The 23,888-nt window shown below is 53.0% G+C and overlaps 4 protein-coding genes across 8 annotated transcripts; 1 reads left to right on the forward strand and 3 right to left on the reverse strand.

The window, feature by feature from the left end:
• Window positions 1-3,659: 3,659 nt before the first annotated feature.
• LOC114862509 (bestrophin-3-like) lies at window positions 3,660-7,801 on the forward strand. The gene is made up of 14 exons (XM_029162903.3): window positions 3,660-3,792; window positions 4,001-4,160; window positions 4,247-4,341; window positions 4,813-4,900; window positions 4,966-5,111; window positions 5,193-5,347; window positions 5,496-5,573; window positions 5,776-5,928; window positions 6,007-6,087; window positions 6,265-6,416; window positions 6,487-6,577; window positions 6,663-6,781; window positions 6,847-7,077; window positions 7,143-7,801. Exons 2-14 carry the CDS (start codon window positions 4,009-4,011, stop codon window positions 7,522-7,524), a joined length of 1,923 nt encoding a protein of 640 aa, XP_029018736.1. The 5' UTR covers window positions 3,660-3,792; window positions 4,001-4,008; the 3' UTR covers window positions 7,525-7,801.
• A 68-nt stretch (window positions 7,802-7,869) lies between these two features.
• On the reverse strand, window positions 7,870-10,213 carry nots (nothepsin). Its single transcript, XM_041072488.2, has 10 exons — window positions 9,961-10,213; window positions 9,788-9,867; window positions 9,453-9,633; window positions 9,177-9,294; window positions 8,975-9,093; window positions 8,712-8,911; window positions 8,520-8,642; window positions 8,304-8,448; window positions 8,131-8,229; window positions 7,870-8,062 (listed from the first exon to the last, which is right to left on the reverse strand). Exons 2-10 carry the CDS (start codon window positions 9,847-9,849, stop codon window positions 7,886-7,888), a joined length of 1,224 nt encoding a protein of 407 aa, XP_040928422.1. The 5' UTR covers window positions 9,850-9,867; window positions 9,961-10,213; the 3' UTR covers window positions 7,870-7,885.
• Window positions 10,214-10,462: 249 nt separating this feature from the next.
• Window positions 10,463-15,017, reverse strand: cct2 (chaperonin containing TCP1, subunit 2 (beta)). Its single transcript, XM_029162934.3, has 16 exons — window positions 14,901-15,017; window positions 14,084-14,158; window positions 13,932-13,997; window positions 13,694-13,805; window positions 13,449-13,525; window positions 13,241-13,353; window positions 12,895-13,097; window positions 12,720-12,820; window positions 12,419-12,546; window positions 12,227-12,330; window positions 11,951-12,070; window positions 11,731-11,859; window positions 11,503-11,606; window positions 11,126-11,225; window positions 10,888-11,029; window positions 10,463-10,799 (listed from the first exon to the last, which is right to left on the reverse strand). Exons 1-16 carry the CDS (start codon window positions 14,901-14,903, stop codon window positions 10,769-10,771), a joined length of 1,608 nt encoding a protein of 535 aa, XP_029018767.1. The 5' UTR covers window positions 14,904-15,017; the 3' UTR covers window positions 10,463-10,768.
• A 59-nt stretch (window positions 15,018-15,076) lies between these two features.
• LOC114862504 (myelin regulatory factor-like protein) lies at window positions 15,077-23,758 on the reverse strand. Of its 5 annotated transcripts, none has more exons than XM_041072481.2 (27): window positions 22,431-23,758; window positions 21,953-22,071; window positions 21,762-21,852; window positions 21,459-21,520; window positions 21,111-21,312; window positions 20,803-21,036; window positions 20,535-20,730; window positions 20,386-20,462; window positions 20,210-20,320; window positions 20,053-20,143; window positions 19,772-19,972; window positions 19,592-19,700; window positions 19,406-19,515; window positions 19,191-19,336; window positions 18,957-19,115; window positions 18,819-18,890; window positions 18,679-18,728; window positions 18,464-18,607; window positions 18,350-18,391; window positions 18,199-18,283; window positions 18,054-18,128; window positions 17,875-17,986; window positions 17,729-17,800; window positions 16,443-17,654; window positions 15,857-15,977; window positions 15,653-15,783; window positions 15,077-15,505 (listed from the first exon to the last, which is right to left on the reverse strand). In XM_041072481.2, the coding sequence occupies exons 2-24, from the start codon at window positions 22,023-22,025 to the stop codon at window positions 17,562-17,564; spliced, it is 2,607 nt and encodes an 868-aa protein (XP_040928415.1). In that variant the 5' UTR covers window positions 22,026-22,071; window positions 22,431-23,758; the 3' UTR covers window positions 15,077-15,505; window positions 15,653-15,783; window positions 15,857-15,977; window positions 16,443-17,561. The 5 variants fall into 5 exon arrangements, with proteins under 5 accessions (XP_040928415.1, XP_055368085.1, XP_040928413.1 ...); XM_055512110.1 differs by having other exon boundaries at window positions 16,443-16,504; window positions 16,857-17,654; window positions 18,350-18,607; XM_041072479.2 differs by having other exon boundaries at window positions 18,350-18,607; window positions 21,953-22,068.
• Between the last annotated feature and the right edge of the window lie 130 nt (window positions 23,759-23,888).

Consider the following 23,888-nt stretch of genomic DNA (forward strand, 5'->3'; position numbering starts at 1 on the left):
TTTCAAGCGTCTTTATGTCCCTGCAGTAAAATGTCCACATAGGCTCCCGTCACCAGGCTGTCCTCCGATACCCCCAGCTGCTCCATCAGACCCATGGCCACCTGATAATAAAAGACACTTTAACAACTCGCACTGAGCAAACTAATAATCGCGTCGACAGTCATTCACAACGACGAAACATGAAATGATTTCTGCTGAATGGAACAGCACGGTCAGCACAGCTGTGCTTCATAGCATCCAACGTGTTCAGGGTAATTCATAAAGATCAATGAGTTCCCATAAGCAGACATAAAGCCACCAACTGCTCCTTTAGTTAGAACAGTAAAGACGGAAATGAAACGTTTTGAAATCATATAATATTTGAATTGTGTGCTGTGACCTGCAGCGTCGTCAGAGGAGGAATCCAAACCATTACCATTATGTTTGTTTGCTTGTTTCTGTTTGTAGACTTCATTTCCCAGCTGCAGCTGACATATTAGAGTTTTGGACAAAAATCCACTCTATCGTATTTGTACAGCTGCAGTTGACTTTAAGCATCACCACAGAGCAGACGATGCTGAAACACGGAGCCGATGATTTCTACAGTATAATTATCTAATTACTAAAGGGTGTCGTTAGCTAATGTTGAGTCAGCTCTTGGAGAACATGTCATGTCATTAAGCCAAGAGCTTTGCCTTCGGTTTCAGGCTCAGCTGAAAACCCACCTGCTGTCCCTCCTCCAGCGTCTGCTCTGGTCGCATCACCACCTAAACAAAAAGACACCTTATTCACTTCATTGCGTCACGTGAACCGAACTCTGGATCAATTTCAGGTGATTGGCAGCTTCATTTTTCAGGCCACTCACCTGAGGATTTAGTGCAGTAACCTGCTGCTCTCTGCTTCCCTGTGGCTCACACCGATTCAAAGCAACCTCCAATGCTAATTTTACACTTTATAGCAAGTGCAGGTTAGTTTCAACTTTTAGTTTTACCTGAGTTAGGTTGAGGTTGAGGGGTTGATACTGTTGCTTTACAGTATGTTCTCATTTTAACTAGCTGAGCAGAAGAGCGAGCATGAGAATCAAACTAAATGAATCAAATAAATATAAAACCACACAGACGACATATAAATGGTTTCTGTAATGCCGCCTGCTGATCATAACTGCGTCGTTCCAATAAAAACCTCCTACGGATCGTGATTGTTGGTGGTTTACACATTTTCCTTTTGGTTCAAACTGGTTATAAGACGATTAGCATGACAAGGATAAGTTGATGATGAGAAAGCTCATCACCCTATCTGTGTCTAATTGAAAGAACATTTAAAACAACACAAATGAGATGGAGGGTGAATTACCTGCTGAGAGTAAAAAGCTGGGTCGTTACTAATTAATAATTAATAAATCTTTAAATCTCATTGTCTGCTTGATTAATCATGTGGGCTGAGTTATCCATAAAATAAACCTTAAAAACTTTAAAAAACACAGATTTCAAAACTTCCATCAGACTGAACTGTGACCACGTCAAAGCTGCAGGAACAAAATGTGACAAAATCAGAACAGTGATGACCTCCAGCTCCATGTAGTGTCCCAGTCCCTCCACTGTGTCCAGGTGAACTCTGGTCTGACCAACCAGAAAGAGCCGCCGCTGCTTCCTCACCTCGCCTTTGACCCCGAGGGCGTCTGACAGGACAGTCTGTGCAGGCACGGACAGGCACACACAAACACACATAAGACTAAAACACACAACAACCCCTGGTATCACTGCAGAAACACATAGACTGCGGCTGTACCCGCAGGCCTGGTGGGTCGCTGGTCGGACTGATGGAGTAACGAGACAGTTTGGGTCCATCGGTGTCTGGACGCTCGTAGAATATCAGCTGACCTGAGCCGTTCTAGGAAATGAGCAGAACCTCAAGCAACCCAAACAATTACATTTGTTTACTGTTCATTTGTTTGTTTGTTGACGTACCATGAAGTCTCGCAGCTTCAGGCGTCCCTGGCTGCAGTTGAAGAAGGTGTCGTGCTGCCTGATGATGGTGCCCTCCGACTGGCTGAGCCGAGACGCCGTCTCTGCAAAAGCAGCGGGGTCGCTCACTTTGGCTTTGATCTCCACGTTGGACAGCATGGCTCTACTGAGCATGTGCAGAAGACAGGAAGTACAGGTGCTCATAACTAATCATTGAATAAACTCTGGGAACATCTGATCGGAGTGATGACAACCAATTCAACAGCTGTTTGCATATCCATCATCCATCTGCTGACCTCTCTCTTAATTCAAAAAACATATATAAAGAGATTTGATGGAGCTGAACCCCTCCACGTGTTTTCCATGCAGGAAAGCAGTTAGCCTGTCTAACCTAATGGAGAGTGTGACAGCTGCAAAACTCTGTCCCCTGCACGTCTGGATGTGGATGATAGCAGGCCACCAGAGGAATGACGTCAGACTGTGAAAGCTGAGATTTCATCTCTTAACCATGGGGTTTATGTTCCATAGGTTAGAAACTAAACTTTTAACTCATTGCTCCGAATTGCAACAAGATGGTGGCAAACTTAGCTCGTAGTTTAGTTGTCTGCTTTTCTATCGAGAAGCAGACAAGATTTCCATCCGAAGGTCAAGAACAGTCTGACGTCATCTCCACCTTGTTTGCTCCACGCAAACGACGTTTAGCTCTGAGCAGTGTCAGTGTGCTAACGCTACGTAAAGCTGGCGGCTAGCGGCTAACGGCCGCTGCTCTATTAACACACATTAATGTTACGAATATGAACTAAAAGGTGTTGAACCTGTTCAGCTGCGTTTAGCGGCAATCCGCGCCTGCGTCAAGGCTTGATTTTCCCGCGGTTGTCTGCGTCCGGGGCGGAGCAGCGGAAGCGGGAGCGGCGCTGTGAGACCAGCCGTAACAAACACACAAAGCCCGGGAGCGCGTGCACATTTACCCCGGAAAAGCGCTTTGTGACGTCATAGCCCCCTCGCGATAAAAACATACTTCCATTAAGCAGAGACGACGCAGGGGTGTCACTCTGTACGAAACTCAAATGACGTGAAGATGTCTCACTCTGCTTCTTTTCCGGAGGCGGGTGTAGCGACCTGGCCCCTGGTTGAACCATATATGGTTTTTATTGCTAGGATCTTGGTTTGTGGTCACATTGAGCACAGACATTCAATATTACAGTGCTGCTGCTCCATCATATGCTTAGGACAAGTTACTGCATCTGCAACAAAGGAGACTGGCTGTTTAGTGACTGAAGTATACTTATTGAATACTTATTGACTTATTTAATTGATCTTAACTTTTTATGTTTGGCTTATGTCCTTTATTTATGTCCGAAGCCCTTTGGCTAACCTGTTGGTTGTTAGAATGTGCTAAATAAATAAAGTTTGATTTGATGTGATCTGAAAACACTCACTGACCAAGTCAAGTCACAGGTTCACTGGAGTAAATATACTTTGTTTCTGTTTATACACGCTTACCAGTGCTGCCGTCTATGCCAACACACACAGCTGCAGCAAGACCACATTTAGCTCTGCTCATCAACATGGCCCTGCGCTGTGTGTGTGTGTGTGTGTGTGTGTGTGTGTGTGTGTGTGTGTGTGTGTGTGTGTGTGTGTGTGTGTGTGTGTGTGTGTGTGTGTGTTTGTGTGCGTTTGCGTGTGTGTGTGCGTGTGCGTGTGTGTGTGTGCGCGTGTGTGTGTGCTCCCTGGCATTACTGGGCAGCATCAGGCAGAGACAGTGTGAGCCAGCGACAGACATGGAGGAAAGCAGAGGTTAAGATCCGGGAACAAGGAGACACCCAAGAAGGAAAAAAGTAGATTTAATGTAAGTATAAAACATCTTTAACATAACAGCAACAATCTTTTAGTCAGTGTTTGAGCTGTAACAAGGCTGCTGAAAGCTAGAACTGCCTGTCTGTCTGTCTGTCTGTCTGTCTGTCTGTCTGTCTGCCCTCTGTCTGTCTGTCTGTCTGCCTGCCTGCCTGCCCGTCTGTCTGCCCGTCTGTCTGCCCGACATTCTGTCTGTCTGTCAGGGCTCAGGATGACCGTCACATACTCCAGTAAAGTCGCCAACGCCACCTTCTTCAGCTTCCACCGGCTGCTGCTGCGCTGGAGGGGGAGCATCTACAAGCTGCTGTACCGAGAGTTCACGCTGTTCGCCGTGCTCTACACCGTCCTGAGTCTCGTGTACAGGTCTGTAAGGGCTTATGAAGCTTATGAGGTCAGAGGTGATGCAGGTGATGCGTGAGGCTGACCTGCCTGTGCCCTCCGTTCTCCAGGTTCCTGCTCTCTAAACATCAGAAGATACTGTTTGAGAAACTCTCCATCTACTGTGACAGATACGCGGAGCAGATCCCCGTCACCTTCGTCCTGGGTACCGCTCATTCACTCACCTGTAGACGGGCTCGTCCACCATCATAATGAGCATTATTATTATATATTATCTTACTCAGCTGAAGTAACCGAGGTGGCACATAAGCAGAGCATCGTCTTGTCTGTTGTCACAAACTAAACTCTGATTTGCTGGTACACGTGAATGTCAGTATGACATTACAGTTGAGCAGGAAAATGGAAACTTGAATAAATCCCCATAAAACAAATCAGATTTGTGAGAGCATCAGTGCACAGATGGGTGCTGGGTTGCCTCATTAGCAGCTGCTAATGGAATCAGATCGTTAGAGAGATGAGAGCAGCTAAAAGCAGGACGAGTAGCAGCAGCCAACACGCACCAGGAGAAACGGCATCGTGAAAAACAACCAGCATCAAATGTGTAAAATGAAAGGAATGCACACCTGCACGCGTCGCTTTTGGACCACTCAGACAGAACCAGCTGTTTGTCTTTCAGGCTTTTACGTGACTCTGGTGGTGAACCGCTGGTGGAACCAGTTCGTGAACCTGCCGTGGCCCGACAGACTCATGTTCCACATCTCCAGGTACGTTAGGGCGGCGGGTGAACGTGAAGCCGTGCTCAGAATAAGCAGCTCCGTGTCGCCTCCAGCTGCGTCCAGGGGAAGGACGAGTACGGCCGCCTGCTGCGCCGCACGCTGGTGCGCTACGTCAACCTGACCTCGCTCCTCATCTTCCGCTCCGTCAGCACCGCCGTCTGCAAGCGCTTCCCCACCATGGACCACGTGGTGGAGGCAGGTCAGCGCCTGGGTCGGATGATGGTCTGACCTCCAGCTGGATGATGGACAGGTCGGTTACTTCCCTCCCGTGCGTCTGCAGGTTTCATGACTCCGGAGGAGAGGAAGGTGTACGACAACATCCGCTCCCCTCACCTGAAGTACTGGATTCCTGTGGTGTGGTTCTCCAACCTGGCGTCTAAAGCTCGGCAGGAAGGACGCGTCCAGGACAGCATCGACCTCCAGAACCTTCTCAATGTGACTGTTTGGGTTTATGTCTAAGTATGAATGAGTGATTTGAGTGTGGCGCCGCTCAGGAAGACCAGAGGCCTGATGAGCATCAGGCTCCAATCACAGCTCTGGGCCTGGCAGCCTCGTTTAATTACTGTCTCCTCTCTGTCATCAGGAGCTGAATCACTTCAGAACCTGGTGTGCCACTCTGTTCGGCTACGACTGGGTCGGCGTCCCGCTGGTTTACACGCAGGTCTGTGTTCTGTGGAAGCAGATGCTCCTTTAATCCCATCAGTAACATGAGACTCTCACCCAGCGGACGCTAACGCTAGCCAGTCACGTTACCTGGGTAACCTGCAGTCCTGCAGATGTTCTGACCCGGTTGTCCATAGCCCACCAGGAGCCAGTGAGAATCCATTGGCCTGTTTTTCCACCTGCTCCGTCTTCGTCTCCAGGTCGTCACTCTTGCTGTCTACACCTTTTTCTTCGCCTGTCTGATCGGTCGGCAGTTCCTCGACCCAGCCCGCGGCTACCAGGGGCACGACCTGGACCTTTACGTCCCCATCTTCACTCTCCTGCAGTTCTTCTTCTACGCCGGCTGGCTGAAGGTGCTGTGAAACCTCAACCACCCTGAAACTCAGAGGTTCAGAGTCGCTGACCTGCAGCGGGGCCTGTTCTGTTGTCAGGTAGCGGAGCAGCTCATCAATCCGTTTGGGGAGGACGATGACGATTTCGAAGCCAACTGGATCATCGACAGGAACCTTCAGGTCGGCAGCTTCCGTCGCACGCTGGGAGGTCAGACACGAGCTGATTTCAGCGACAGCAGTGCTCTAAAAATAAAAGCAGGAACAGTTTCATCTTACGCCTCATGTGAGCCAGTCCTGACTCTTATTTATAGAGACACGGCTGCTTTCTAAGCTGCTGGTTTGCTTCCCGTTCTCCAGGTGTCTCTGCTGGCGGTGGATGAGATGCACATGAACCTGCCTCACATGACCAAAGACATGTACTGGAACGACTGCGACGCCCGCCCGCCCTACACGCTGGCTGCAGCCGACTCCTGCATCCCCTCCTTCCTGGGCTCCACCACCGACATGGGGTCAGTTCCCATGAGGCCGCGCTCTGATGAGGCCTCTCCTCAGTCCGGTAACCACTCTGTTCCCCTCCAGACTCTCTGACATCCTGCAGTGTGATGAGGCCGACGCCGGAGACGTTGATCCGCGGCGGCAGGGCTCCATCACGGCCAGACGTCAGGAATCGGTAATGGGCCCGTGCTCATGTTAAACTCAGCCGCTTCCACAGCTCAGACACGCGTTCTGGAGCCGTTCTCGTTCTGACGCCGCAGGTCCTGGGACGCGTCCGCCGCCTGCTGAGCGTCCAGGAGCCCCCCGACCTCCGGCCTCCTCAGACCTTCCTGAAACGACACAGCAGTGACGCCGCGTGGAGCTTCTTCCAGGACGTCAGGTACGGCGCCGGCGTCAGGCTCGGTGGGGAGATGGGAGGTTCTGACCTGCTTCTGCTCCACTCAGGGTCAACGACCTGGCTCCTCCTGACACCCTGTTCACCCTGAGGGAAGTGAGCAGCAACCCTCCGTCCCCCGACAGCTCCTCGTCGGCCGTGTTCCCCCAGCTCCTCGTCAGTCCGCCTCTTCCCACTGATGCCTGTTACCGTCGGGATTCTGGTACCGCCAGCGTGGTGAGACCTCAGAACGGACTGGATCCCTCCCCCACAACAGAGGCAGCAGGATTGGAAAGTAGAAGGTGATGTGCACTTGTATCTGCTGGTATGTTCTGAGTCACTGATGCTGAACCCATCTCTCCAACAGGACCAGCTTCTCCATGAGTTGGTCCCCCACTCAAACTCAACTGGGCCCAAAGGAGTTTCGCTGGACAACAGCTAATAGCCAGCAGGGTCCGAGCCGGCCGCGGCGGCGCCAGTTCTCTCTGCAGTTCTCCAGACAGACGTCCAAGGCCTCGGTACGCAGCCTGCCCAGCCCCAAGGCCCTGGGGAGGAGGCGGAGGGCCCTGGTTCGCGCCCAGTCCAGACGGTCACCGGGTCCGGCGGCCGACACGCTGCAGGTGCCTGACATCGAGTTCGACCATGAATTCCAGGGTGTGGCAGCGAATGAGGATGAGGAGGATGAAGGACACGGCACGAAGGAGGAGATCAAGGAAAACGACCAGTCACACAGTTCAGAAAGGAAATGAGAAACAGGACGCATGTTTAACTCCAGACGGACTCACATGGGACCAGGATCAGTCCTAGTCCAGAGGACGGAGCGAGTCCTGGGTCCAGACTGTGACCCGCTGTTCACAGCCTGAATGGACGGTGGTTCCGACGGGACACGGATCCCCAGCTGCTGGTGTGACTTTAATCCTTCCAGGAAGTGACGACTGTTACGTTTGTCTGGCTTGTAAATGTCTTTGACTTAATCATCTGCTGCGTTTGTGGCTGCCATAATAAAACTCTGACTCTGACGCTGAACATACAGTATGAGCCCTCGATGCTAAATGATGGTTCAAACGTTTGTCAATGAATTTATTGAACAGTCACGGCTTTGAACAGCCCTCAGGGCTCGTCGGCGTGCTTGGCGGGCGCGAGGCCGACGCGGTCCTGGCCTCGGTCGAAGACGCTGTAGTACTGCCTCAGGAAAACATCTCCCAGAATCCACAGGGGGCCGTGGTGGGAGACCATGTCCACGGCCTGGAAGCCGCTGATGCACAGCTCCCTGCCTGCAGACACCTCCTGGGGACAGACACACACGTGTCACCGCCGGACAGAAACAGCGGCTTCGCCTGCAAACGGGGGCTTACCTTATGAACGTAGTCCTGGGCAGAGAGGGAGTACGCCGCTCCTCCCAGTACGAAGGTCACCTGGGGTAAACTGGACAAGCGGGCGCAGTCCACAAAGTACTGAAACATGTGACATTGGAGTCAGACCTTTGGTGGACGGGGCACCCATACACCAGTCAACAGTCTGCTACAACCTCGCCATTGTTCGTTGGCGTGGCTCCGATGTGCTGCTGGAGGACGAGGATGTCTCCGGACGGCCCCGCGATGAGGGAGGTTCCTGTGTCCACGATGGCCTGGCAGCCGTGAAGGCAGAGCAGCGCGGCCCCCTGCACCTCCACCCTGACACCAGCACAGACAGCCATGAGCACAGGCACAGACAAACGGCCCGATGCAGCGCGCAGCCTCCCAACCTGTCCAGCCCAATCTGCCAGTAGGCCTTGTTGGTCACCGGCAGCCAGTGGATGGCGCCGCTGAACAGCGTGGGGTCTATCCCTCCCAGCAGCACCTCTCCCTCCAGGCTGCTGTTGGCCTTCCTGCAGGGACAAACAGGCCGTCAGCTCAGTCACCGTGTCCCACTGGATTCAGACGCGGTGACGTCGTACCTGCTGAGGTAGAAGGAAAACACCGGCTCGTCCAATAGGTTCTGCGCCATCATGTTGTCAAACACAGGTTTGCCCCCGATCTCCGCGAGCGCCGGGTAGCCCATCCCCAGAACGCCGTCGAACCTGGCCATCACAAACGCCGCACTGGGCTCGTACACCGACTCCCCAAACTCCTGGTTCAGAGCTGCCAGACCGGCCACCTGCAGAGGGGGACGGGTTTACAGGAGAAGCAGATGAGCGCCACCGTGTCTGAGGGGACGGACCTGCAGCGTGTCTCGGCCCATGATTCCCAGCAGGTTCCCGGAGCCGTAGCGGATGCCAAACCTCCGACCGTCATGATGGAACGACGTCGACTCGAAAGCTCGGAAATGCTTGTGTGACGCTGTGAACACACACACAGAGGGTGTCTCATCACCAGGTTCTGACCCGAACGCCAGAGCAGCTGAGCGAGCCGGGACGTGTTACCGCAGGCCTGGCTGACGCAGTAGGACGACGGCACCCAGAGGTCGGAGGAGCCCGTATCGAAGATCACAGAGAAGTTCTGCATCGGCGTCCCCAGGCCGACGTCGCCGTAATACTGGGCCTGATCCACACACACAGTCAGAACGGTACCGACACCTGCTGCTGGAGCACCTGTTTGTCCATTAGACTACTGTGACACCAGGCTCACTGGCTATAATCAATTCATCATTTCAGGTGGTTTAGGGATTTGAACCAGCAACCTTGGTGACTTGTTCTTACGTCCATGAAGTTGTAGAGCTTCTCGCTGGAGCGGCTGAGCCTCAGCGACGCTGAGCCCGGTGGGAAGCACTGAGCGTAGCGCCGGTCGTACACGTCAGGGCGATGATGCTCCAGAAACTCCTCCAGCCCCCCGACGGCGCGGAGCTGGGTCCGGATGGACGGGACCCGCCTCAGGGGGACCCTGGGAGGAGACAGAACGTCCTGTCAGCGTGACTCCAAGGCTCAGAGGAGCCGCCTCAGCAGAAGGCAGGCTGCTTCAAACCTACGTTCACGGTTCTCGTTAATGTTGGTTAATGAATACAAAGTTCATGAAGCAGTCACTCCTATGGTTCTACCTGATGATGGCCGAGCCCATCCATGTCCAAACCACCAAAACCACAGCCAGGTGCCGCCACATCGCGTTCCGACTTCAAATCTGGGACAGCCAGAAGTTTATTAGTCCGATTGGATCCAAGCCTGGTTACACATGGACAGAAACCCGACACCACAGCTGGAGAGCGGAACACACCCGAGGTTCAGTCCAGCTCGATGGAGAACGGAGGTCGTGGACACACTACTGAACAGACCAGAAATAAAGACGAACGGTGCAAAGAGCAAAAGGTGGCAGGCGTGCATGTGGGTACCATGGGACTAAAAACAGGTTTGGGAAACAGGCAGTCGCTCCAGTTCAGTGACTTGTTGACACTCGCAGGTCTCAGTGACTCTGACCCGATCAAACAGTTGGGGTCAGTGAACCGGAGACACCAAGAACAAGGTTAACCAGTTTTTTCCCTCAGCTTCCATCACTTGATTTCGTGGCCATGACGATACAACAACCAGAACACAGCTGAGTGCAGGCTCGGTCCAGTTATCGGTCGTCCAGTCCTGACCCACACCACGCTGACACTGTTCTTCCCTCTGTTGGTTAAATATGACCATAGATTCTAACCCAGTCTGGGTCTGAGCTCCTGCACATTCACATTTGATGCAGTTTTTTTCTGAACTCATAAAAAAAGACAAACACAAAGATGCTGACGACGACTGGTTCATTTATTTCAGTAAACAAAACAAACAAGGTCCAAACTTCTAAGTGAAATCGCCGCCAACTGGCGCTAATGCTAGCGTAACTCAGCAGTGCCAAGAGTAGCGTCAGACGCTGCTACCGTTGGCAGAGCCGCTGAAGCTAATAAGCTAGCTTTAGCATCCTGCCTGTGCAGTGCGTCCACAGTGAGTCAAACAAAAAAATAACAGCGGCGTATTCCTTTAACCTGGATGACACAAAGGTGATAAATAACCAAATGGATCCCTCCTCAGCTCGTCTTCATCCTCGTCTGTCTCTAGCAGGGATGATGGTCAGGAACTCGCTTCCTACAAGAGCAAAGCAGCCGCGTCACGAGTCAAGCGTACGACCTGTGAACCCATCATGTGCAGCCACAACTCAGCCGAGTGAACTGACCTGGGAGCGGCTTTGATGATGTTGTCGACTCTCAGGATCATCTCTGCGGCCTCAGACGCACTGAGCAGCACCTGCCGTTTGACCTGGAAGGACTCTGTGATGCCCAGCTCTGCCATGTTGCCCACCGTGCCCTCATACATGTCTGTACAGGCAAACAGCCACGTTTAAGGGGAGGAAGCAGTGAAAGGCTGCTGCCATCGATACACAAACGCTTGACTCATAAGTGGCGGTGACTCACTCAGTCCAAATGTGGTCTTGTTCTCCTGGTGGGCAGCTCTCAGTTGAGCCACCAGGTCGGCGCTGTCGTAGCCAGCGTTGTCAGCAATGATGGTCGGCAGCTGCACAGAAGAGAGCGGGACAAACAGGTCAGTCAGCTGTAACCTTTAGAAAGGACAGGACGAGTTCTACGGGACAGAATCATGTCTGAACAGAGACACTGGGTCACTGCTGTGATATGAACACAGTCTAAGACAAGTCTGACAAGTCACGTTTGGTAAAAACATGTCAAAGGTTTTAGCTGAGAAGCGCCTGCTGTGTCCATCTGCACCAGTCGGTTCAGTGTGGATTTACTCAACTACAGGTCAAAACAGCAAACATGTACAAGCTGCTCCGTACCATCCTCAGAGCCTTGGCGAACGACTCCATGGCGACCGCCTCCTTCCCTGGCGTCCTGCTGGCCAGATCAGTCACCACCTTGGCCATCAGCATCTCAGAGCAGCCTGATGGAGACACAAACCAAACACGGCTGACGATTAGTGGCTCCAGTTAAAACTTTTTCAATCTTCAAAATCTGCTCATTTTCTGCCGATCCCTGGCTGCCAGACCTGAACCGCCTGTGTTTACCTCCTCCGTAGACCGTGCGCGGCTCCTTCACGGTCTGAGCCAACACACACAGAGCGTCGTGCAGTGAACGCTCCGCCTCATCCAGGATCTGCTGAGTCGCTCCCCGCAGCACAATGGTGCAGGCCTCACCTGAAGGGAGGAGGACGGATGGGGTTAAAACTGCAAACGCTCAGCGATCCGCAGGCGCTTGTGGTACAACTGTGTGTGTTAGCGTTCGTACCCATCTTGACTCCTGAGAAGTGGATCAGCAAGTCCTCTCCGATCATGACCTCTTCAATCAGTTTGCAGTGACCAAGCTTCACCAGCTCCGGGTGGTCGAAGGTGGAGGTGATCTCTCCGCCTTAACACATTATTTATAGACTAATTATTCAGTAGATATTAAACCCCTTCAAATTAAAACCCAGACAGAAGATACTGCAGGCATAAATATGTTTAACATAGTTCTGACAAAGTTCAGTAACTGGGAAGTCGTTATCTGTAACGTGTGTGTTCGTACCAGTGACAAGAGCGAGACGCTCGACTCCAGCGAAGTCGGCGTGTTCGATGGCCATGACCCCGGCCTGAGCAAACAACTGCTCTGGGTAGTTATAGATCAGCTGCCTGTGGAGAGAGACATGTCAGTAAACAGCGACCTCCAGTGCCAGTGGATGAATGTCTAAAAATACAAAGCGTCTGAAAGACGCTGGACCTGTTGATGAAGCAGTTGATCCCGTGCTTTAGAATCCGATCCACTTTCTCCTTCATCTTCTCTTTCTCTGCGAGTTCGATCTCTGCAACCTTCGCTGTCGAGTCAACGCGAACCCTGGAGCCAAAGATCTGAGACAAACCAACAGTCAGTGCTGCGGTCAGACACTACTGAAAACACTGGATCCTTCAGGATCAAACTCCAGACAGATCATTATTTTCAGAAATTATTCCTACCCACAAAATCTGCAGCAGATAACAAAGTTAACCCCTGTTAGTGACAGGGTATCTGTGTGTGTGTGTACCTTGATCTTATCTGTGTCCATGCCGGTGTTGGCAATGAGGATGTTCACGTTCTCGAGCCTCTTGGGCTGGTTCACACCGATCTTCTTGTCCAAGAGGAAACCTATTAAGAGCCCAAAGATGCAGCAGTCAGAAACGAGCGGCTGGCCTGCATGTGCCTGTGTGTATGATTCCTACCTTCATCCAGGTAGGAGTCAGTCAGACTTCCTCCCAGCTTCTTAATGACATGAATGGCTTCCAGGTTCCCAGAGCCTTTCAGCCTCATGACAGCCTTAACGGCCAGCTGGGCGAAGTGGTCTTTGTGGTGAGTCAGCAGTTTGGAGGACAGCGTGGTCCTGGAAATGTTGAGCAGGTCCTCCTGGAAACGAGCTGGGTCATTGCTATTTAGACCGGGAGGATGACAAGTTGGAGCAGAGTAATTAGTACTCCATGTGACGCATCATTTGGTATTTTCTCCATTCAGTAACAGGCGTGTCTTCATGGCAGCGTTTTGGTTCTGGCTCTGCGGTGCATCACGTCTCACCTGTGGTCCACTGCAGCCTCTCTCAGAGCTTCTCTGGCAGTCTGAGTGGCCTTCCTCCAGCCAGAGATTATGGTCTGTGGGTGAATCTTCTTGGCGATAAGAAGCTCTGCTTCCTAAAATGACAGCAACGCTGTTAAAGAGCAGCTACGCAAGCTGGTGTGAAAAGTCACAGCTGATTGTCAAAGACTGGAACCCAGCAGGCACCTACCCTTAGCAGCTCTGCAGCCAACACGGTAACAGAGGTCGTCCCATCTCCAACTTCATCGTCCTGAACCTTTGACATGTCTAAAAATAAAAACAAAACTGAACAACCAAGAAGAACTGGAGGAACACTCAACTTTAAGGTTTGTTTTTTGTTCATGAACCAGGAGCCGAGATATATTTGTGAAAACGCTCCCGGTCGTGTCAAGAATTCATGGACAATTCAAACACCTGACGGGTTTCTTAACTTACCAACCAGGACTTTGGCAGCAGGGTTGTCAACTCCGATGGCCTTCAGGATGGTCGCCCCGTCATTGGTAACGGTCACTGCAGCGCCTTTCCCTCCGCCCAGTAAGATCTTATCCTGCACAAAATAATTAACAAATTCTTCACTGGAGTATTTGTTTACTATGTAAACGTCTTAAAAACAAATTGTTCTGAACCCAGACTCTGAATGAATATAGACAGAGCGAACAAGTGGCTGACTTACCATTCCTTTCGGTCCCAGAGTGCTCTTCACCAGATCTCCGATAGCAATGGCCCCAATAAAAGAGGACTGTGGACAGAACACAAGCGGTTTTACCTGAACCTTCACTAGCGGCAAAATGCATCCATACAAGGCTGATAATCAAACCAACCTACCAGGCGTGCAGTCTCTGCTTTTTCTTCATCAGCTCCATGTTTGAAGATGTTCACAGGGGCCATTGATAAGGACGCCTGCAGAATAACACACTAATTAATATAGGATTCAACAGTTTAAATCAGGGTGTTTGTTGTCATGTAGAGAACTACTATAACAGAAACGTTATTTTGTGTTTCGTTTGCTAGTTTCCTCATTTCCGAGCAGCTATGAACGCAGCATGGATCGCGCCCCGCCCCAGACATCCTGGAAACCGCTAGAAGCTTTTAGTCGAACTACACAGAGGAAACCAAATATATACATATATACACACATATAACCGCTAATGTCTCGATGTGTGAGGCGGTGAATGACACATGATGGTAAAGTTCAAGCTTCACTCAGCCTCTTTGAGTGTCCGCAGATCCGATCCGCTCCTCTCTGACAACCACAAAGCCCCGATGACAAGCTAAACTCAGGCGCTAACGGCTAGCTAGCTCAAAACAACGAGAACAAACAGTGTTCGGACCGGCAGTCTGCTAACACCCTAAACGTCTAAGGTGTGTGTTAATAAACGGTTAGCCACAGAAGGAATGAAACCACCACTGACTGCGCTGAATCAGTTGCGCTGAAGCGGTTAGCTTAGCCGTTAGCGCTTTCATGACGCCCATGTGCTTGTTCGCCGGTCAGCATCACGACCTGACAACGAAACTTGCTATAGGCGACTTAAACAACACTGCTGACTGTTTCAAACAGTCTATGGCTACACCAAGGACGAAGGCGTTGTAGTGCGAACGTTCGTGTCGCTTCAGAAAATACTATATAGGAGTAAAAGCTCACCATGATGTCTGTGAGTCTGGGCTGAAGCAGTGCACGCACGCAGAAGAAGAACTGGCCGGCGGAGTGACGTAATACGTTCAAACGTCATGTTGCCTTTAGGCTCATCATGGAAAAGGCGGCCGCCATGATCTGTCTAAACTCTGTATTGATCACAGAAACCAGAACAAAAACACCACTGCAGCAGAAACTCATTTTAATTCTTTACCATGTTAAAACAGTGATGGGAGGAGCACCTAAAAACTATATGGAAGTAAAGACAACATACATATATATTCATGCTATTTTTTACTGTTAGCTGTAGAAACCAAATGAAATCAAATGTTTATTAGTTCCAGTTTATTAACTGTTAAATCATCTGTTGCACAGACACAGCACCATTATAAGCAACATTAGATGAACCCCTCTGCTTTAACATTTTACTTAAGATCCTAAAAAGAAAGTCTCCATTATCAGAAATAAGACAATAATTCCACAGCTGTCTGATGTGACGAGCTCCTCATCTCCGTTTGTTCTGTCCTGGCCTTCGGCCTTTGTGTCTGATGGTCTGGACGGGTAGACAGTAGATGTGCATAGGAAACATCCTGAAGTAGCTGCTGACCCAGGGTCTGTTGGAGAAGACAAAAAACACTGATACAAAACAAACTGATCTTAAATATGTAATTATAACATGAGGGCAGGAGGTCTATGTGACGGATGTGATGATCCACTGCTGCTGCAGATTCGTCTAAATGAATGGATGCTACTCCACCTACTTGGTCACTCGCTGGCTGAGGCTCAGGTGAAGCAGGTTCTGCAGCAGCTGCTTGTTTTTCTTCTGATGAAACGATTCAGTTTGCTGCCGCTGCTCGACATCCAGACGAAGTTCAGCCTCGATACGACCCAACTGAAAAACATGTCAGGATACTCAACAAAATAAAAGCCTCTGTGTCCTCTGTATCCTCCAACCACTGACAGACCTCCTCCAGCAGACTCCTGTCGTCCTCCAGCTTCCTCTGCTGCTCGTACAGAACCAGTCTTTCTGGTTCACCTGCTCTAGGCGCCTGCTGCTGCTGGACGATGGGAGGCAGGAAGCAGGTGCTGCCAGAGACAGAGAGAGAGTTCATAGAGTTTCACTTTATCATGAGGTAAAGGTACGTGTACTGAGTGACTGAGCCAATAAACACACGAACACTGATGTAAACCAGTTTCCATCCAGATTTGTTTACAGTCGGGTCCGATCGTGGTAACGGATCCCGTAGGCAAGGTCATGCTCCAATGCAGAGTATCTCTCTCTCTCTCTCACACACACACACACACGCACGCACGCACGCACGCACGCACGCACGCACGCACGCACGCACGCACGCACGCACACACACACGCACACACACACACACACACACACACACACACACACACACACACACACACACACTGCACTAAGCAGACAAATACCAGCAATGCAGAGTCACCTTTCAGCGAGGAAGTGGACTCGGCGCTAAGCAGGGAGCTCGGCACCTGGACCAGACCAAGAACCGGGCTGAGGTGAGACTGGAAACTCACCTGTGTTCTCTGCTGCCTGACTCCTCCTGAATCCGGGAGAGGTGCCGGGCCGCCGTCCTGCCCTGGCACAGGATACAGTATCAGTTAATTACAAGCTGCCGGAGGGGAGGCTGAGAGAGGGACAGACGACACCGCGCTGCAGAGCTGGAACAGATTACTTACCTGGCTCTGCTTTAGTTCAGATTGGAAAGACTCAGACACAGCGAGGAGGAAACGCGTTAACTCAGGTGTTAAAACACCAAGAGGCTCAGACCTAAAGCTCAGCAGCAGGCACAAACCCCTGCTGTGCTCAGGACGAGCCTGTGGACGGTGGTTCTCAGGGACCGACGTCTCTGACGGGAGTCTCGGCCCCTAATATTGAACATCATCTACTAATTGACTTTTTTGTGTAAACGGCTGCGTGCGGGTACTCACCACGAGCTGTGCATCCATCTCTCTGCAGCTCCAGCTTCCTCTGGGTCCCACTCACCTCATCCGGCGGCGTTTGTGTGACACCTCCTCCCCTGAATTAGTCATCGGTGTGTGTGTCCACAGCTCAGGGAGCTGACACTGGGCCCTGAGGCTCAACTTAAACAAGTGAACAGGCTGAAGCTGACTGTGAAGACCAAGACGGATGCAGTCGACCAGCTCTTTCATGGTTATTCACCAACGCTCAGTTTAGCTCATTTGAACAAAAAATGGATTCAATGATAATAAGTTGAAGACTAAGTAAAGTATAAATATCATTTATTAATACAGCAGCTGTCCTCAACCAGTGTTACTGACTGTCCAGCACTAATCACTGCTTTAAATCTTATTTGAACTCCCACTTTATTATTTAATTGTTATTACTATTGTTATTATGTTTAAATTTCAGTACAATTTGGGTTTGATTTTATCTGACATGTGGCCTGAGCTCCATAAAGCAGAGAAACAACAGAAACACAGACTAGTTCATAGCTACAACCTTCAAACTACCACAACAAAGGTTTTACAGACATGGGGAAATCATCCTTTGATACCTGAGTGTTAACTTTTCATTTCAGAGAAGACGAGATGAGAAAACGCAGTGTGTCTGAGCCTCCTATTTTAAAAACATAAATATAAAAGCTTGTGTGGGTCATTGAATAGTTTAGAAGTCTACGAGTCCGTGCAGCGCCTGTAGAAGTGGAAGATGTAGTCGGTGAAGAGCGCCCCCTCGAAGTGATGGTCCGTGCTGCAGTCGGCTTGACCCTGGACACACAAAGCAGGTTAGTGAGGCCACAGGTCGGGTCAGAACAGTTTTGGTTCTGGCCAACGCATCTTACAGCCACCGTGGAGCGGAAGTGGTACGAGCTCTGGTAGAGACGGGCCACGTGGAGCGGCCACTCGTGTTCCCCCTGCAGACAAGCAGCAGCGCGTCAGTGTGCGTGACGATCCCCTGATCGGCGCCGCGCCGCGCAGCGCCGCTCACCTGCGTGTTCGAGGGGTAGACGCTCCCCGTGATGGTGTTTTTATCCAGCAGCCCGGAGCAGTCCAGCGACTCGTCGAAGCGGCACAGATGCACCACCAGCAGCTCTGTGGAGCTGAGAGAGAGGGAGGCGAGTGTGCAGCTTGTTCGCGGGCCGGACGCCGCTAACGCACGGTACTCACTTCATCAGCAGCGTGATCCTCATGTTGACGGGGACGAACCGGCTGACGGGGACCCGGTACACGTATCTGTGAGGCCTGCGGGTGGATTCACACGCATGAAGCTAGCCACACGTCCGGGCCGGTTCCGCCCTCGCCTCTTACTCACCCACACTCGTCCCTCAGGCAGTATGTGCTGTCGATGAGCTGCTGGTTCTCTTTGATCAGGAACGAGTGGATGCTGGTGTTCCTCCCTGGAAACAGTGACACGTTAGCGTGGTTCCGAAGCTTCTGCGTCCGTGGATCTGAGCCTTACTCACAGTCTCCGCTGCTCTTCAGCTTCTGGTACAGTTTTTCCCGTTCTGTGGAGGAGCAGAGCGAAGCGTGTTCCGTGTTACACGTTCTGTTCATGTTCTGTTCACGTCTGTTCTCACCTGAGACCACAGACTTTTCTGTGGCTTCGGTTCCGCCGGACTCGGCTCTGTCGGCTGCTTTCGTGGGGCAGCAGTGAACCTGGTCACAGTACAGCAGCTCACAGAAGTCCACGGCTGGAGGCCAGAGTCCCGGTGGACGGGTCGCTGGGGACAGGGACACGTCAGCACCGCATCACAGCCGGAACATTCCAGAACGGGTCTGGAATATCAGTTACCTGAGCTGGTCCAGACCGTGGTCGGCACGGGAGCCGCGCTGCCGTTGCTACTGGCGAGAAAAAAAGGAAGTCAGATGAGAGCGAATGAGGCTGCAGTGTCACCGCGTGAGTCCTGATCCAGAGGCGGTGCCGGCGCCTACCTGCTGCCGTGCAGGCCCTCGGAGCCGTCCTCCGTCAGGTTCACCAGGTACAGAGCGGTGATGGAGATGACGCTGCACAGAGACGCGGGTTACGCTGAGTCATGTTCTGCTGCTGTAATGCTGCCTGCGGACGCTCACCACACGGCCATGGCGGCCAGGACGGCGAAGACGCCGGCCCGGAAGGCCTTGTGCCGCCGCCAGCGGCCGCATCTCCGGCTCCGGCCGTGCTCCGGGACCTTCTCAGACTTGGACGGGTCGGGGCTGGACGCGGGGGCGCCGCTGAGCTTACCGGGCTTCCTGTTGGAGCGAGCGTCAGAATGAGTGCTCCGATAGGGCTGCGCTGGCGCCGAGCGGGCCGGGCCGAGGCGGTACCCTGAGGAGCGCAGGCTTCCCGTCAGGCTCTTCAGCTTGGCCAGGCGCTGGTTCCACACCTCCAGCTCGTTGATCCGCGTCTCCAGGTTGTCGGTGAGCTTGGACAGCTGCTGCACGGCGCCCACGTTCTCCATGAAGATCTGCTCCTGCGGGAGGACGCGGCGTCAGCGAGGGCCAGACGGCGCTCACAACGAGAGGAGGAGGAGGCAACGCACCTTGTCCACCATCAGGAAGTGGCTGATCCGGTCTCCGTCAGAGCAGGTGACGTCGCCCACGTCCTTCACCGCCGACGGCAGCAGCTCCTTCACCTCCTGAGCGATGACTCCTGCAACACGACATGAGGGTGAGTCGGAGCTGCGGCTCTGCTCGCCTGTGCTGCCAGAACAACCGTGGCCCGGTACCGGTCTGGTGGACTCGGTCTATTCCCATGGTGGAGGCGAACTCCGGCTTATAATCGAACTCCACGATTCTCATCTGAGTGATTCTCTTGAGCTGCTGCTCGGCGTCGACCTGACGAAGGGAGAGGCTGTAAGAACCTGGAGCCACAGGGCAGAAGGCGTGGAGTGGTTCCGCGGCCTCACCTCCTGGACCTTCTGCTTGGCCCGCAGGTCGGACGGCTGCATGATGGCGCCCATCACCTTGGCGTTGCCGCAGACCACCAGCGCCTCGTCGGGCGCGTCGGTGTTGACGCCCACGCGCCCTGAACACACCACGGCGTCGTGCGCGGCCCCGCGCTGCCACAGCGCGTCGCCGTCCGTCTCGAACTGCCCGGGGTTGGAGGCCTGTGGGGAAACCGGAGCTTGGTTCTGGGCCCGAGCGCCGGCGGGCTGCTGCGTGCGGCGGCGGCCGGCGGGGGCGTTACCCTGACGATGAGTCTGTCCGACGCCAGAGCTGCGACGATGAAGGCCTCCTCCCTCACCACGGCGTACAGACCCACCACCATCTGGAAGTACCTGCACACACATGCTGGGTTGAAGCCCACCGACGCCCGCCGGACGGCTGAAACCCCGCCCGCTCACCTCTGGTCCGGGTTGGGCTTGCCCTTCTTCCTCATGTTGTTGGCCGTGGTCTCGCTGAAGTGCAGCCGGCCGAGCGTCACCTTGGTGATCTTCCCACCGGGCAGACCGACTCTGGAGGAAAGCGGCCGCCGTCATGTCCGTGTTCTGCTGAGTCGCTGATGTGCGGCGCCACCTACCTGACGGGGAGGAAGGGCTTCTTGCTGCGGTCCGGCTGAGACTGCTCTATGGTCACCAGGTGGCTGGGGTCCTCCAGCTGGAGACACAAGCACGACTGAATGCTGCTGCTCACTGCCGCTAACGCCGCCTAGCGCTTTCCTCTACTCACCTTGAGCCCGAACACCTGGATCTGGAAGTGATGCGCCTCCCGCGGGCCCGCGGGCGTTCGGACGTAGCGCGGCTCCGCCGCTACGCCGATGTGAACGCTGACCTGAAAGTGGTTCTTCTTCTGGCAAACGAAGGCCTCGTCCGCCGTGGAGTAGTTGAAGCCCTTGTCCGTGTCCACGCAGTAGGCCGGCGGGGACCTGGAGGCAGAGGCAGACAGCGGTCAGACGGAGGCCTCCACCGGCCGGCGGCACATGGAGGCGGCTCCTCACAGCGTCTGGTGGCCGCTGTCGTACAACGGGCTCCACTGCTCCGGCCTGAACGGCTCCCACGTCAGCAGCTGGTAGGATCCCGTCAGCCCCAGGCCGGCCCCGGGCCGCGCGCCGGCGGCACCAGCAGCTCCACCAGCTCCACCAGCACCAGCAGCCGTGCCTTCACAGCACGCGTCGCCTCCCGCCGATGGCTCCTCTGACTCCGAGCGCCTCCTCCTCTTATTTCCTGGGGAGCTGAAGCGCGGCCGATTCAGACAACTCCACCGCGAGAGGCGGAGAAGGCAGGAGGCGCGATGCGGTGCGTTTACCAGGCGTGTGGCGTGGAGGTGGAGGCTGCAGGCTGGGAGCAGGGCAGCTCAGACACAGGCTGATGTTTAGCGTAGGTGACTGCGTGAGTGAGGCCCAAACTGCGAAGCTGATCGTGCGTCAGCAGCTCGGCGCCTCGATCCGTGAAGGGACAGGATGACGCCGTCGGCCGCTGGGTCCAGTAGGAGGGGTCCCGATGCACATCTGGATGAGGGCAGAACACACCCAGGGCATTCACATAAAGAGGTTTCAGTAACATTTAACAGACAAACAGGGTCTGAGCCCCTCAAACAGGAAGCAGCCGTGTGTTTGTGTAAGGTACTGATGCCTCAGGATCACGGAGGACAGACCTGGTATCTGAGCAGGAGAACAGGCCTCTGAGCTGGAGTCAGGAGGAGACTCAGGGAGCATGCTGGGAAAAAAAGCCAGGTGTGAAGCACAGCTGGAGCTGGGTCACAGTGAGGATCAGGATCACCACATGGAGTTTTTTCACTTCACTGTCTTCATTCCGTCTTTACTGTATTTACAACCTGATAGTGAACTAGGTCAACGCTGTTGTTCTGTGTTATGTAAAAGCAGGAATGATGCTGATCTACTGCTGCTTCTGGCTGAGGTGGGGTGTGAGGTTCTGGTGTGTTCTGAGTGGGTCTTACAAGCTGCTGGGGTCTATGTCGCTGCTGAGGTACCGCTCCAGGATGCTGGTGTCCACCACGGAGCTGTCCAATACGCCACTCACATCCTGACCTGCAACACACACGACGCTCAGCCGACGGACCCAGTGACCAAGCACTGGGTCCAGTCTCTCTACCAGAACCTCCCTGAACACCATTAAAGCACATCTCACCGCTGAAGAACTGCTGCAGGGCCTCGTTCTCTCCTAGGACCTGGATGGGCAGCCGGCCGCTCTCAGGCTCCATGCCGCCCAGCAGGGGGCGCCGCTGGTCCGAGGAGCCGCCGAAGCTGCTGGACCGGGACAGCAAACAGACCAGAACTTGCCTTTATTCAAAGAACGCCTCTAGAAGCTGCTTTCTACATGCAGCATCCACCTTAACTTCAACTGTGTCTTGGTTCGGACAGAAGAAGATCAGCTCCTCCCACTGCAGAAGGCTCAGAGGACGGCGGCATAAAACCAGAAGCAAGGAACCCACATCGCACAGAGCAGGAATGGGACGCTTTAAACCTGTCTACATCTGCCACCATCACCACAGGACTTTATTCATATTACATGTGGAGTCCTGAAGCACAAGCAGCAGGTTCCACCAGCTACAGACCTACAACCGTCCTCCGACGGATCAGCGGCCGACATATTGGTTCAAACGCACCTGTGCGACTCCAAGATGTCTGCCGGGCTCAAGGATCCGAGGCTTCTCTCCAACCTGCTGCTCTCAGGTACAATCCATCTGTTCCTCTCCCACGTCGTTGTGTCCTTCTGGCCTTTCAGCTGAGACGGGCTTCCTTTCTGGAGGTTTCTTGTCTTCCTGTTGTTGGACGTCTGGACGTCTCTGTGGAACAGCTGGACTTTGAGCTTTGAACAGGAAAGGGTAACAGCCGTTCACACAGGGATATGACCGAGCTGGGATGAAGCCATAAAGCCAACGTCATCTGACAGACGCTGCTGGGCCTCACTCACCTGACGGCGCCTGTTGGGTTTAAGCCACTCAGTTCATTCACAGACTTCAATCAGAGTCATGAGAAGAAGCTTTGTGTGTTTTTGGGATCATAAAGCGTCAGGTTTACATATTTTTGAGACTTGTTCTAAAAATAAAACAAACCTTCCCAGCATGCAAAGCTGTAACAGAACCAGAAGTGTGCTTAAACCAGCGAATGAAGCAGGTTTCCGTTTGTGCTGCTTCCTGTCTGCGTCCAGTAGATGGAGCCATGACCTGATCCTAAAGCTCCATGAAGTCAGGACTGAATGATTAATGACTCAGCAGCATCACAACACAAACCCTTCATCATCGTCAGGGAAACATTATGGTGCTAATGACTCACGTAGACCAATCATAATAAACCATCACTCTGTGCATTCACAACAGGAAACCAGAGTTCGGCCCAGCTGCTGGAACAGTAACAACCCGTTAATTACTAATCATCATCTGGCACCAATAACTAGAAAACACAGGCACACACCGATGCTGTTGCTCCATCTCTGACTGGATACGAAAACACAGAAAGCCGCCGAGGGCTCTGGAATCTGAAGGTGTTTTCCTGGCAAATCAAAGCTGCATCTCTGCTGACGACAGTCGTTGAATATGCGAAACAGAGAAAGGACTTGTTGCACAATAATCTTCTGCTATGCTGATCGCTCCCTCTGCTGGGTCTGATCTGAGCGGCGGGGACGGGGGGGGATCTCCCCATCAGCTCTGACTCAGGCCTGAATCTGTGGGTGCTTCAGGTCATTTGTCTCACATTCAGCACAAACGTCAGAGCCGGCAGCTCCTCAAAGGCCTGGGCTGAATGTCGTCAGCTGCAGATGCTTCACTTGCTGCGCGCTGGCGCTGAAGAAGCTGGAAGAACCTGGAGGAAGCTTCACTGTAATCGATGTGGATGTGGATCCAGAGGCTCATCAGAGCGTCATCCACCCCGCGCTGCATGTTATCGCTCCAGTGATGTGAACACTCCACCTTAACGTCTGATGAGCCACAGCAGCATCTGTGACGTCCGGAGATGAGGTATGAAGACGACTCATCAGCTAATGTTCAACAGCCAGTGGTGATTTCATTATAAATCTGTAGAAACGGTCGTCTTTACTGAAGCGCTGAACGTCACATTACAAAGAT

Source organism: Betta splendens, chromosome 9 (genome assembly GCF_900634795.4).
Source record: "Betta splendens chromosome 9, fBetSpl5.4, whole genome shotgun sequence".
NCBI lineage: Eukaryota > Metazoa > Chordata > Actinopteri > Anabantiformes > Osphronemidae > Betta > Betta splendens.